A 15,424-nucleotide genomic window follows, 5' to 3' on the forward strand; every position below is an offset into this window, starting at 1 on the left:
TTCTGCTGTGTTTGTGCAGACACGTTGTTTGTGTGCATGTATGCCTATTTGTGTGTTTTGTGAGGGAATTAAAGTGTTATGTAAAAATGCCCCTCCTTCCGTTCCTCCCTCTCACTCACACACACACACACACACACACACACACACAAGCGCGCGCGCACACACACACACTACACACACAAGTAAGCGCGCGCGCACACACACACACACACACACACTACACACTTTGGGCCAACTGTGCATGACCTACTTTGGGAACCTTTCAAGCTGAACAATTAACATTTTTCAAAGCTTCTTCCTTTATAGCGTCCTTTTCCATGGAGGAAATGACAAGGCAAACACTGGCTATAGCCACCTTGGCAATAATACTTGGGCAAACTCTGATGAAACATAAATGATGAAGACGTGCCTTGTTTGCTCAGTCAAGTATATCGGCGTACATGGAAGGACAGTAATACGCTGAGATGAGCCGTTACTGCCTCAGCTGCCTCTTTGCCACAAATAAAATATAGATTTTATTGCTTTTTATAGCTCTAAATGAATAATGTTCAACTAGTGAATCACATCTGTCTGCTTTTATCTCCGCAAACATCTTGTTTAATTCATTGCAATAGTAAAAATGCTGTTGTGGCGCAGTCTCCTCTTGTCCCTCCAAATGAGTTGAGCCTTGACCTTTGAAATCTGCTTCCAGATTTCAACACTGAAATCTGCCTCATCCATCTTGGCAACATCCAACACAACGTTCCAGGACCAGCGAGCTTCCGTTTTAGTTGAGAGGACACCAGGAATTAGTTGGCCCAAGGTGCCCTTGAAAGAAGAAGATGACGGGGGAAACAGGAAATGACTTATCGCACGCTGGACGCTGTACTAGCAGCAGTTTTATCAGCACTGATGGTTGTTTCCCATTGGAAAGAACAAATAATGACATCAGAGGGTTGTTGTTTTTTTGTGGACAACATGCTTCCACTTTGGTTCCAACAGGCATTGACAAGAGGTCAATTAAACACCTCAGTGGATGTGGTCCAATTGGTCCACTCCCATTCCAAGTCTTGCCACCCCATTACAAAGGCTTTCAACGGGCCCTTTACTGAATGGATGAGTCGGATAACATAGAAAAATCGCATCTGGATAAGAGTTCCAAGGATAAAAGTCTCTATTATTGGAGATTACTTTTCTCTCTTTGATTAGACTCCCAGGGCCAGATCCACAAAGCGATGGCCCGTCTTTTGGGCCAGAAAATCCGTGTAAATTTCGCTAAAAACGGTGATTCGATCCACAGGGAGGACACAAAGGTGAAAATCGGTGGAAAATGCGCCGAGGCGCAGGTAGGGGCAGGGTTGCGCCAGACTCATTTGAATGTATTTAAATGAGTCATTACGCGCAAAATGACACCCCCTTCTATGCAAATATGCCTCATTCAAACAGCGGCAGATCCAGAAAGAGTTTGCGCTCGTGTCCGCGCGCAGTTTGACAGACGCAAACACCGCAAGCCAAAACCAGGCGCAGCTTCTGTCTGTCAAAGTGTTTCTGGCTTCTGAGTGAAACTTTCCTCTCTGAAAAGCCTGAAATATATATATGGCTCCCCAAATCTTATATATAGACCGGCATAGACTACAGTATATATGCCAATATTTTAGATAGGCTATGAAAAATACAAATGGTACTCAGGTGTTGGTGACTAACGCGTCTTGCGTCTTGACTTTCTTTCCATTATGGCAGCAGTCTTGGTAGACGGAGGAAGCATCGTAATGAAAACAACCTTTGGCGCAAACTGCTCTCGCAACATTCGCACCTGTTTCAGATGCCGCATTTGTGGGCGTGTTTGCGCCTGCATGTCATTAGCGCAAAAACCTTTGTGGATACCCGCATCAAAATTCGCCGCATTTTACCGCTGTACGCCCTTCTTTGAGGATCTGCCCCTCAGTCTTGTAAACCCGACACAAAATGCTCTCTGAAGAGAGAACTTTTTGGCGAGCCTCAGTGCAGCTACCGGTTGAATTTTATTTATCCGAAGCGTCACAACCCTGCGAAGTGCAGTGAGACGGTGCCTGTTTACTGCTATAAACAACAGCGTGGACTATACATTGTTTCATTTCTGGCACGTTGGTGCAGTTGGGTCAGGAGCTCGACAACAGAAGGGATTGTCAGCGGTAGGTAACACAGGACTGGCCGAACGGAAATCTGTCCCTCTGTCGCTGTGTTTCAGGGAAAAGTTCAAATGAGGACAAGACACGCATTCAAATCCCAGAAGCTCTGGCCAGCAGTAACCACACTTTCATTGGGGTGTCAAGGCCGGCCTAGATTGTGTGTGTGTGTGTGTGTGTGTGTGTGTGTGTGTGTGTGTGTGTGTGTGTGTGTGCATGTGTGTGTGTGTGTGTGTGGCTCTGCGTGGGAGAGGAAGAGTAGAGACTTTTAACCTGGCTTCTTTCCTCAACAGGCAACAAAAGCGTCCAATCACAGAGTCACACAGCATCACGTCACTTCTTTAAAGATTATATCCTCTTCTTAACTCCCACACTGCAGCGGCACAAGGTAAACAACAGCTATTCATAAAGTTGGAATACAAAACCAGCTTTCACCGAGGTCCTGATTGCTGCACAGAACAAGATAACAACTGTTGCACATTGAGATTGAATCTCCAGGATAGTTCAATTTTCTTTTTTCTTTTCTTATTTTTTTTTTTTAGCAAAAGCATTATCGCGATAACTGAATCACAAACAATCAGATTTATGTAGGGTTGCAAGACCTCTATTTACCAGGTCTAATGTAAAGTTTCCCAATATGTCATAATAGACAATTCTAACACATTTAAAGATATCCACTTAAAGCATTTCAAGGAGGTTTCTGACAAAAGTGGAATGGATGATGGTTAAGTTAATATTCAAACTGGCTAAAGTAAGAGAATCAAAAAAATGTAATCGGAAATGTGAAAATATTCTTAAAACAGATCACAATCGACGCTTGCAGCCAAGGATGAGTCTCAGTTTGTGAAAAGTAATAGTTTAATGACTTCAAGAGAAGGGATGTGATACTTATTTGTATGATTTCCTATGAAAATCAAGTCAAACAAATTTTTAGCTCAATAATTTGTGGTAGGAATTTAACCACGTCCCTGGACCCAGCCTACGCACATGTGAATTTCCTTTCAAACTTTAATCAGATGAAGAAGAAGAACTCTTTATTAGTCCCTGTGGGCGAATTGTACAAATACAAGAACAGAGTGAGGCCACTTTGACGATGTTTGTAACAAAGTAAAGAAACATTTCTTTCACTTCAGCTTCTGTCAACAGACAGAATCTCAACAATACTGATCTTTATAACCATAAATCCAGATTCAAAAAAAAAAGTCCTGATAAGCAGCAACAGTTGACTTTAGTTGGTCACCTCAGACCAGCTATGGTTGGAAAATGTCTCTGGTTCGGTTGTGCCAGTTTCTTTCTCCTAATGTTTTCCTCGGAAACATTATTCCCGCATTAAGGCCTAAAACTGAACATATATATATATATATTTTCAATATGCATATTAAACGAATGCAGTTAGTTCAACAACTTACGAAATGGGTTAAAGCGGCAAAATGGCCAAAGAGCTTCACAGCTGTCTCCAGGCGGTACAAATTGAGTGGATGTTTAAATGTGAAGTGATTCACACTTAAGCTATGCAGCTACCTTCTATTACTGTATATGTCTGTTTGATCAGCCCCACATTCTTGAATGAAATGATCTCAGGGGGATTCAACTAGACTGAAAAACACAACATTTTCACCCAGCATCTTGTCAAACCACCACACAGTCTAAGTTAATGACAAAATGTTCATTGATAAACATAAACTAAATATATAAAGAGGAAGTGACATTTCCCTTGCAAAAAAAAAGTGCAATAAGACTACCACATATAAAATTCTTTCTACATTCAAGTCAGGAATAATTTCCACTATAAGCAAACAAATGTAGTTCATCTGGCTCAGCGTTAAAGAGGCTGTGCTCACAATATACAATACAGCATTTCTGAAAATCACATGTGTTCATTTAGCGGACAAACTGATTTCACGCAAATTCTTTTGCAGAAGCAATAATAAGTGTACATCTCTCTGCCGAGGTTCTTGAGATCACACTGTTAATCTAAAGGTCACGATGTCTTCACTTTTTCTTCGAACATGTCGTAAATGCACACGAGGTCAAGGCAATTACAAACATTATTTAACCATTTCAGCACAGGTTTGACTGAAAGTGCACTTGGGAAGCACCATGTTAAGGAAAAACTTCCAGGGTCAGGATGTCGATAAATCTTTAAAACATTTCCTTCATCTATGTTGCATTAATTTGAAGAAGTTTAACTGCAGGATGCAGCTCCCGTGATGTCACGTTGCATTCAAAAGAGATAAAACATAAAACCATTTCCTTTGTATTAAGATGAATAAATTTGTTCGTTCGCGTCACTTGGCACGATTCCTCTGTAGGGAAACAGGAGAACACGCGTAATAAATACACTCGCATTCATGATGAGCTGTCCGCCATTCCACAACATCTTTACCGTTAGCGTCCTCCACGCGAAACAAGCCACCGTCTGCTTTATAGTCAGAGAACCCACAATGCACTGGGAGTCCCTGTGCATGCCTAGTGTGAGGATTTAATTGGATATTAGTATCCAACAGTGTCTGCATTAATCAAATCATTTCCATCCATTAATTTAGTGGAGGAACATACAATTAAATCCTTATTAGCGCGCTCTCAGGAGTATGCCTTTTCATCCCTCTACAGAACATTGAGAGTTGGCCAGAGTCGAGGGTGAAGCATTCTAGCGGCGCAAATCTGGAACGTCCATGTGATGGACAGACCACAGCAACTGGGTGCAGGCCTGATGCAAGTTTAATGTCAGCCTGCGGTCAGGTTCCACTTCTCTTAACATTTGCCTACACATTTTTGATAAGAGCTTAGATTCATTAAAAATAAAAAAAGACACTCAGATTTCTGCATTCACTTTGAGGCTTTGCCATTTGTCAGATTATGAAATTACTGGGTCAAAGGGATGACAAGTTTTAGAGTAATTCTATTTGCTGAGACTTTAAAGTGATAACCAGCACAAAAATGTCCCTAATAGAGTGAAAAGAGATTTAGAGATTTGGGAAGGGAGCAGACATAATCCAGTGCGCTAAATGTGCATTTATAGGTTTTATTTAAAGCTGATGCAACTTTGAAACTATAGTGCAGCTAATCTCGAGCCCAGAAATCACACTCTCTTGCTGCTGAGAAAAATAAAACATTGAAAATGTTGACACCAGTCATAGTCTTGTTTATCTACACTGAAAAAGTGTCCCCCCCCCCCCCCCATCTATTTTCTCCAATTCATTTGTGAAATTAAATATTTTTTTCCCTGACAGCAGCCTTTTTTTTTTTTTTTTTAAATTAAATCCATTTACAGACAAAACCAAAGTGCGGGGTGGAAAAAAAACAGCTCAGGGATTTCACTCGGTCATTCAAGGCTCCGGCGGATCAAAGAGTTTTTAGTTGTGCTTTTTAATGGTTATGTAACACTTTCACCCTATGAAATATTGGGCCGCGCTGCCACTGCATACGGTCCAGAGAGCGGGAGCAACCGCAGATTTGCGGCGCACTCTGTGACTTCAGGCAAAATACGATAAACCTATGTTTGTGTCTAAGTATAGCTGGCAATCAATACAGAACCACTGGTGTAAGGGGAGACGCAAAAGCAAACAAAAAAATAAAAAATAATAAAATAAAACAAAAAAGAAAGAAAGACCTTTACATACTTTTTTCCATATGCATGTGTGGGATGTGCACATGCGCCGGCTGCGCACTCGTGCTTTTTATTTTTTTGCACATATATGTCTTATATGTGTCTTTCTCGCTGGCTGTCTGGCTGGCTGCAATGTGGCCCACCTCTTACTGTCATCCTGTCTGACATTAGGCCTAAGCTGGATCTCATTAGGACCAAGGTGGCAGTGATCCCGTCAGCATCACTTTGCCTCCTGCCATATGGGTCGCCTCCAAGGTAACGGGGGCCGTATCAGTCTCCCCGGCGCTGCGAGGCTCGTTATGGCACACGAGCGCGCGGGCGCACACACAGATGGAGTATCTGCTCTCCAGACGCCGGCGTACAGTACGCACGGAGCCGAACAAACACATCAACCGAGGAGACGGCGCCGTAATCTGAGGCACGACGACAGGAAAAACACTGGCGACGCGTTTGTTGCGGACGTTTTTGCGAGAGGAAGTACAAATATATGACGTGTAGATGACACATATTACATGTTTTTTGTTGTTTTTCGTTTACAGTGTTTGAAAACTTGTTATAAGCCTCGACAGGAAAACGGGAACCAATTGGATATTTGTGACACAATTTAAATGGCTGTGTTGAAAGAGTTATTCAAAATATTATGACTTTATCCACAGTTTTCTTTTTTCCTCATCACTTCCTATTCTGTTTTTATTAAGTGTTTTTTTTCCTCTCTACAAATGCTTGAGGGTATTTTTAGGCCTTTGTTGCAACATGTCCCCTCTACATTCCATGCTTTGTGTATAGTTCCTTAATTGTGGGGTGTGTCTCGTATTTACAGATGAGACAAATGAAGTTGCATTTTTTTTAAAAATGCAATAAAGTTCATGAGTTTTATCACACAGTCGACATCCAAGTGGGAAAATGAGACGAAACAAGGGTAAAATGGCTAAAAGTTATTTTTTTCCTCTCACCAATTGAATCAGGAAAACCTTTAAACTAATACATCTCCATCTTGTTACTCTGTGCAACATCACTGCCCACAGCCGACAACCGTGTGGCTGGTTGTCACAGTGGACGGCCCTGCACCAAGTCGGATATCGTGCCTCTCAGGCGCTTCGCTGTTGTCGCTATGCAAAGTAAACAGGAAGTTATTTACGACTTTAGCTTGTGCTGTGCTGCGACAGCCTATAGAGACGGGATTAATAACATCCCCCTCAGTATATACAGCCCGGCTGCAGGTTCTCCGGCAAGCATTTAATTTAATTAGCATGTACATAAAACCATAGCACCATCGCACCTCAGGTGGACAAACCTTTCACCAGCACCTTTCACTGCTACACTGACGGAACCTTCTGGCGTTTTCACAACAATCCCACCGTATGTTTCTCGGTCTTCACGGTGGCTTTGATAGTCGCTGTTATTAATAGTGTTGGTGAGTATTCACTTCCTTCAGCTGCGCATGCAACTGGGACACTGGAATAGGGTGGAAGCTAAACAACTGTGTCAAAGTTGCACTTTGCCAGATGGGCGGCTATTATGGATTTTTTCCTTCGGCGTGTTTGTTTTGTTGCAGCCCCCACCCTTTCAAAAGCAACTGTTTATTTCATCAGTTTGGCAACAAAAGCATGCGATCAATCATTCATAATTTACGACGTTGACAATGGCCAGGGGCCCATAAAAAAACTGATATTTGCATTACTCAAGGTCTTCGTCGGAACTCTTGATAACAGGCCGATAAATTCTGCTGCTGCACACAAACACAAATCCCCTGATTAAGAGGTAAACTTTGCCTCCGTGTTACAGTCAAAAACAAGGTGGCGTGCTCAAAGATAATGTTGTAATCACATGGTCCTGGTAACAATGACCTGGATCCCGTTTAGTTCCTGTTACTCCCCCCAACACACACACACACACAAACACACGCAAACACAAACGCACACACAGCCAGCATCCCGCTGCCTTTCCCAAGCCCTGCCGATGTTATTATTTTTGCACTATTCAAAGGAAACGCCCCAAATCCCAAATGAAAAAAATGAGTCTCACTGTAACAAAAAAAAAAAAACCCTGAGCCTTCAGAAATCTCATCTTACCAGGAGACCCAGTGTTATGTGAAATATACTGTAAAATAATATGACAACATAATCTCGCCGCAGAGCTAAATCCGATTTATGGTGATTCAGACAAGGACAAATATCTATTCCAGGTGGGCTAAAGATGACGCTATGACAACACAGAGATGGTCTCGTGAACCTTACCTGTCGGTGATGCAGTTCTGACCGGGGTAGCCTTCACCTCTGGCTGCCAGAGACCCCTGTGACATGGCCGGACGAGTTTTCCACGACTCCATTAACGCCGTTACAGGTGAAATTAGATTCAACAAAGAGTTGGACTGGTCTCTCACATCGTGCCGCGTGAAAGACATCGTTCCTTGCGCTCCAATCTGGTAATGGAATGAATGTCCGCCGGAATTAACTCCAACAATGGCCGACGTGGGCATGCAGTTATTCTCTTGGTAATAGCTGCCATCAATGGACTCCTGTTTAACCCCCTTCGACAGCACGCTGTTGGAGAACACATCTGACTCATAGTTCCCATTCATAGAGACGGGGGTCCCCAAGATACCAGAGAGACTGTACTCGTCGATGTTATTCCTCAGGGACAAGTACGTGGTCTCTGTGGGAGAGAAGAGGCCGAGGGACGGCGACTGCTCGTTGTAGGGCTGCTGGCTCATACATCCCTCGTGTTTGTTTGGCTCACTCTTAATCTGTGCGATGAAAGGTGTGCTACTCGTGTTACATTTGGAACTCTCCAAGCACATGCTCCTGAGGTCTGTCCCTGGCTCGTTCTTGATGTACTTGACCATACCCATCGGGTCCAGGCCCACGTTGAACACCTCCCCATCAACCACCTCCACTTTGGGGAATTCAAAGTTCTTGAAATCCGCGGTCAGGCCGGCCGCTTCCGGACTGTTGGTGTCGTTCTGCACCAAACCAAGTCCTCCGGCCGGACTGGACATGGGGAACCCGGCCAAGGAGGGGTTCTGTGGGCTGCTGGATGCCATTGTGCCTCCTATGGCTGGGCTGGAGATGGAGGGCCTGACAGCGCTGCAGTTGGCGGCAGTGCTGGTGCAGTTGCCACCTGTCGGGCTGGAGACTGATGACCGTATGTTGCAGGTGGTGCTGCAGGACGGTGGTGACCTCACGCTTCCCAAGCTGTGTGGGCTTGACATGGGGGACCTCATGACGTTGAGCGGGCTGGTGAGCGGCGGCGAGCCCACCGTGCTGGACTCTACGGGGCTACACGTGGCTGAATTCCTGCGCTTGATGTTGGCCAGGGTCGCCGCGCAGGTCGTCTGGCCGGCAGGACTGCTGGCCGACGAGCCACCGGGTCCAAAACACGAGGGAGGACTAGTGGTGGACGACACCATGTTGTTGCTGCCCCCTGGACTGGAGATGGAGCTGCAGGTCTGGGGGCTGCAGGACACTGACGTGGACAGCATGGAAGCTGAGCTTACCGGGGTAGTGGCTGCACATTCCCTGGGAGTGGCGGCGGACTGGTGAAAGCCAAACGGCTTTACCTGGGAGCTCTTTGCCGAGCCGCTCTGGGTCTCCTCCACTGAGCGCCCACACAATGGATACATCTTCCCAGGGCTGGCGCTGCCCCCGTGCTGGCTGAAGGCAAAGTCTGCCTCCCTGGCAGCGTTCATGTACAGGCCCATAGACTCAGCGACGGTCTTGGAAAGCTCCTTGGAGTCCATTTCCTGCTTATGACCGTGGAGAGAGTTGTTGAAGTGCGGGAGAAGAAACGGCTGGTTTTGGCCAAGTCGAAGCATCGGCTGTTCCTGCTTTTTCGAGCTGTTGTCTTTGCAGTCGGCGACGGTGCTTCCGGCAGAGCAGCTAGCGCTAACAATGTCCATCATGATCTCGCTGCCGGTCAGACTCGAATCCTCGGTACTGCAGCAGTGCTCCATTGTGCTGGGGACCTGCGACCATCTGTTCTCCGTGTCACTTCCATCAAAGAAACTTTGGTATCTTTTGGTCTCCATTGCTGGCTCATTGATTTGCCTGTAAAGTGAGCAAATGAAAACAATGAGAAAATCCTTGTGGCATTCATGGCAGTCCAGCTGCACACAAGGAACAGGTTAGATTTTTAAAAAATGTGGCAAAAGCATTGAGACAGAATTTTGGCACGCTGAACATGGATTTCTATGCAAGGTTCACATAAACACAATCATTCCGTGTGCCCCACGTTCGCAGTAAAATGCCAGAGTTTGACTCTGACAAAAATGTGTTGTGTAGAAATATGCAGTCCTTAGACACTACATTTGACAATGTGAAAGAAGAATTATGGGCTTGGTTCTGTTTTGCTTTTTAATCCAGTTTTTGCACTTTAAAAAAGAAAATTTTATCCTAGAACACGAGAGCCAAGCATGGTTTTGGGAGGGAAATGCATCTGAGGGCGTCGGGGCTGACTTGGATTTTCAGCCGTAGAGAATACACGGTGGAACAAATGCAGCAAAAAGAGACAGAGGCTGCAGCTGCAACACACCTGGAGCAGTGACGCATGTCTTCACAATGACCAGACAACTAGAAGCAGGGCATCTGGGACTGCTTTGTCTGAAAAATATAAATAAAACTGTACATCCTCCAATAGGGTTGGGATTTTGTTTTTTGTTTTTTTTTTGTTGTTTTTTTTTTTTTGGGGGGGGGGGGGTTGCTTTTTTCGTTTTTGCTTTCTCCCCAAACCTTATGCATTTTTGTTTCACTATATATTTGAAGAATGTGAATCTGGCTATCAAGGCTTCCTTTCACAGCCAGTGCAAATTAAGATAAATATGTGTTCAATAGCCAAGGCAGCACTGACATTAACAGCAAGCATGCTCTATTCTTTTATCTTCATGGTTGTGTGTTGAGAAAAAAAAAACACATGCCAATATTGAAATTGCTCAGAAATATTTTTGCAACGTACCCTCTGCAACTGTTCCTAAATTTAAGCACTGATGAGTGTAAAGGCTGTACATTAGGCTGAATCCATACTGCAATAGTGCAGGGTGGTTTACTTTCTGTACAATTTAAATCAAAGCGTAAAGCTTTAGACCGACACCAATCTCTGAGCAAGGCTTACGATTTTTTTTAATCAAATCTAAAACAGATTTTCATGGCACTGAAGCAAACTGACACTTTCCAACACTGGTGCTGACAATAGGTCTTTCTTTCCCCCTACATTGCAGCAAACAGGCCAGCCAAAGTTTCCTTTGAAGGACATTCACCTCCACTAAATTTTATACTTGGAGATTTGTGCCGCGAGTGGATCTGAAATGTACAGTATAAAATATGGTGGTGAAAGGAGGCCAGAGCTGTAAATTCTGCTCCAGTGAATAAAAACCTAATGAGGCAAAGAGAAGGGAAGGACAAAGGGGAAAAGGAGGCCGTGTGAAGAACCCTGAATAATTTATTTTCTTTTTTTCTTCTGATGCTGAACATAACGACTCTCTCCCAGCGAATAACAAGTGAAAACACGGGGGCTGCGTTAACAAGGCGTGTTTGTACAGTATTTCCTCTCGCACGGTACTTCGGCCTGCGACAGTGATGCACAGTTTGATAAGTTGAGTTAAACTGCCTTGCAGGGGTTAAAGAGTCGCTGCGTGACGTAGGCTGGGCATTTTATTTCCCCCTCCCCTCTTATAAGAACCCCGCCTCCTGTGTCTTCCTATTGGACGGCTCACTCAAACGGCCGCCAGCTCAGCGAGGTCACTCACGGATTGGCCCCGAGAGCTGTCACTCAATAGTTATTGCCCTTCCAGCCACAACATTGCTGCGACACAACTTGAAATGTTGCTCTGGAGTCCATGGGCAGCCTTGTCATGTGCACGAAGAAGCGACGGAGAGATAAATAAAATAAAAAGTTGTCGCGAGCCTAGTGAGACACCTGATACAGACAGAGTGCCATTAGAAGGAGCAGCTTCGGGCGACATCTTCATTTGCATGCTGCGGGGCACTTTTAAAAATAAATAAATAAATAATGTGCACCACCTATCTGTGGATCAGCCAAGATTTGTGTCAAAGTTAACGAGGTGGCCCGCCAAGACTGCAATAAAGGGAAAAACGTGCGACATGCGCGCGTTTCCGCAAACGTTACCATGCACAGCGACACAAGTGTCATCTTGATAAGTCTCCCTCCTGTCGGCCGCGCAATGACTCCCACCTTTAGAGAAAAAAAGGCGGCTCTGTTTTCCCTTTCCAACGCCATAAAGTGGCACTAAACAGCCCTCCAGTCACTGTGAATATCGCACGAATATCTCTTTTCCTGGGTAAAAACTTGCCTTGTGTTTGCTTACGCGCCAAATCTGGCACTTTTGAGTCATAATCTCAGAATAAATTTTGCATCACTCCGATATTCCTGCGCATTTAAAATGATTATTTTTGACAGGTGCGTGCAGAAAATACAACAACTGCTTGCAAGCGAATTTAAATTGGGGGGGGGGGGAGAATCATGCGCACCGGGTCATTTTGTGTGCGCAGCCGGGATAAACTTCTGCGAGACGTAGCGGTCCCGACTGAAAGTTCTGACATTTCTCTCCCGCAGTAGAACAGAGCGGAGGGAAGCAGGGATGCGAGTGCTGGGATCCCGAGTGTGCGTCTCATCCTCAGCACTCAGTAGGAAGCACAAGGTGGACATTTAACAACAACAACAAAAAAAAAGACATAGGGGAAAGACGTTGTGTTGGAGGGAAAGCGCACAGTGACGCGCGGAGCGCAGCCGTGTCCTTCCTTACCTTTAATTACGACATTCGGAGTTGTCAGGTGGCCGTGTTGTTGCTGGGCAGCGATAATCCAGAGGGCGAGGGAGAAAAACCCGCGGAGGAAGGTGGGGGAAAAATAAAAAATAAAGGCAGAGACACGCGAGGCAAAGTCAATAAATGTCAGCCGGCGCGTCCCATCTACTCTCCGCGACACTTTGACAGCTCGAAGTCTGCTGCGTATTACCGCTCAGTTAATCCTCGGCGGCGAGAGCGAGCGAGCGAGCGAGCGAGCGCGAGCGGCTCCCGGCAGGACGGAACGGCGGCGGCTAAACAGCGGCGCGGACGGACGGACGGACGGCAGCGGCGGATGGTCTCACATTATGGCCGCAAATTATTATTACTGCTGTTATTATAATGGTTGCTGTTTTTTTGCACGATCCCCTCCTACCACTGCTTGGAGCGGCATGAAAAAATATATTACACGCGAGAGAGGAAGGCGATTCAGAAACAAAACCAAAGGAGTCGGTTCTTGACTTGAAGTCAGAGCGACGTCACATGGACCCTCCTACCGCAACGAGTGCAACAAACTCCGAGCAAGCGGCGGCGGCGGCGGCGGCGGCGGCAGCAGTGGGAGGGGGAGGAGGGAGAGGAGGAGGAGCAGCAGGAGGAAGAGGAGGAGGGGCGGGGCCGGGCGCAGGTAGACAGAGCCGCCTGGAAATAGGGCACCGCTCTCAGTGCGCCGCTCTTTCGAACCAAACTCCTTCCCAACACTCTCATGCAGGCTGACTTTTTTTTCTTCCCTTCCCTCTTTTTTTTTTTTTTTTTTTAATAATAACATCTGCTGGCTGCCGGTTATTTTCGATTCTACCTCTTCTTCTTCTACTACTTTTTTATCCTCTCTCCTAAATTTAAAAAAAAGGGGAGAAAGGTTTTGTTCCTGCACAGTCCTGCACTCTGCACATGGCGAGGGACGGCAAAGTTGCGAGATTAACCACACACACACACACACACACACACACACACACACACACACACACACACACACACACTGATTCAAGTCAGGCTGCTGCTGCTGCCCTCTTAACCCGAGCGAGTCTGCCTCCACTAGGTGGAGCACTACTTCTGTTGCATATAAAGATGGGTGATATGAACTCCCTGACGTTGCCTTCCTCTTTTCCAAAGGACACATATAGAATGTGTAATATGTAATATAATGTATATAATAAATAACATTTGTAATGTATAAATTCACACTCTGCTTATAATTATTTTTCATACTTGAATCTATTGTCTTTTCCAACATTTACTATTCATACGTTTAAGGAAGGGAGATGGTCTAATCTGTTTTCTATCCTGCATCAAGAGTCGCAGGAGGCTGCTGATATGGGATGAAGTTGATGTTACACACTGGACAAGGGGCCTGTTTATCACAGAGTGATGCAGAGTTTGACCAGTTCAACCAGTAACAGCCACATTTACAACTACAGACAAACTGGGGTTTTGGGGTGCATGTTTTTGGACTTTGGGAGGAAGACAGAGAACCTGGGGAGAATGCACGCAGACCGGGAGAACATGCAAACAGCACAGAAAAAAGGCCTGGGTTAGAATTGAACCGACAACCACTATACCACTACCACCCCGAGAGCAGGTCACACATTTGATAAGAGCATAAATGCCCAGAGTCTTTAGTTAGAAAATATGCATCAAGTATGTATATTAACTGCATTCCTGCAGAAGTAAGATGCATTTTGACCTTGTGATTGGCAATGTCAAAATGTCCAAAACTATGTAAATACTGTCTAGATTAAGTGATTGCACACATTTTATCCTAACACTAATGGATGGAGAACCTGCTTTAACGCCAGCAGAAGGCAGTTATCATCTTAAGCTCTGCAATACTACTTCATCCGTGAGGATGCGTAACAGTGTGCATGCAGGATTTGTGCTCAGAGCGGAGCTCCATAAAGCTGCCTGAATGTTTCTCCTCACTGTTCGGCTGGATTTACTAACTCCGGGAGCCTGCAGCCGTTAGCCAAGCGAGGCAGCAGCAGAAGCAGCTATATTAGTCAAAGCCATTCAAGCAACAGAGCCCACCTCCCTGATCTGCCTGTTAATCACCCATGAATGGGGACCAGCTTTAGAGGGAAAGTAGAGAATGGAGATATAACCAATGTTTCCCAACTCTATTCATGCAGCTCCCACTTGTCCACTGTGCATAATTGGTGCCAGTCAAACGCATCATGAGCAAATCTAATTTAGCTTTTGCATCAAAGACCCCCACCTCCCCCCTCTCCACCCAGTTTTTCTCCATTGAAGCCCACTCAGCCTTCAAGCACTGTCACTTTAGTCAAATCAATAAAAATGCCACTGGCCTGAAAAAACAAAAAAACAAAAAACATTGGATGCATGGGAGGTACATATGGGAGGTAAAAATAGACATTTTGAGTTGGGGCGGGTAGTGGGAGAGGGGGTCTCTTTCAGATGAGTGATTGCTAAGATTAGGAGCAGTCCTCCTCACCAGTTTAGACACACTCTAGAGTGGCTGAGGGCATAAGGGAGAGCTGCACAGGGAGCCTCATGGGGTAAGGTGAACTGGAGCATGCTAACTCTAAAACAAAACACTCGTCAACTCAACTCAAGAGCAGTCCCACTGGTGGATGGTAATTACAGTGCTAGTTTTAATCAGGGACAAAGTCAGTCGCCTTCGTTCTGCCCCGAGTCAATCAATCAATCCACTTCATTACCACTGCCTTCGCTTTGAATCAAATTGATAAAATGCTCTTTTGTGACTGCAACCAGCTGTGCCCTTTCGTTAGCACCTGTTTAGATAAAGACATCTGTTATCTAAACAAGAAGAAGTACAGTTGGTGGCATGATAGTGATCATTTAATGAAAGGCTTGAGAGCAGCAGAAAACTGTGCACAGCTTTTCAATGGGGCCGGATGT

The 15,424-nt window shown here is 45.2% G+C and overlaps 1 protein-coding gene across 2 annotated transcripts in view; it reads right to left on the reverse strand.

The window, feature by feature from the left end:
- Positions 1 to 13,067, reverse strand: part of nr3c2 (nuclear receptor subfamily 3, group C, member 2) — a 77,696-nt gene extending 64,629 nt beyond the window's left edge. Inside the window, exons 1-3 of one of the 2 annotated variants that reach the window (XM_076033066.1) lie at positions 12,512 to 13,067; positions 10,285 to 10,352; positions 7,992 to 9,800 (exon numbers count right to left, since the gene is read on the reverse strand). In XM_076033066.1, coding sequence (XP_075889181.1) covers positions 7,992 to 9,800; positions 10,285 to 10,301 — 1,826 coding nt within the window. In that variant the 5' untranslated portion in view covers positions 10,302 to 10,352; positions 12,512 to 13,067. The remainder of the gene's footprint in view (positions 1 to 7,991; positions 9,801 to 10,284; positions 10,353 to 12,511) is intronic. The other variant, XM_076033067.1, reaches the window with a different exon arrangement.
- Between the last annotated feature and the right edge of the window lie 2,357 nt (positions 13,068 to 15,424).

Source organism: Nelusetta ayraudi, unplaced genomic scaffold (genome assembly GCF_046127955.1).
Source record: "Nelusetta ayraudi isolate G7.1 ecotype Tasmania unplaced genomic scaffold, CSIRO-AGI_Nayr_v1 ptg000004l, whole genome shotgun sequence".
NCBI classification, from domain to species: domain Eukaryota; kingdom Metazoa; phylum Chordata; class Actinopteri; order Tetraodontiformes; family Monacanthidae; genus Nelusetta; species Nelusetta ayraudi.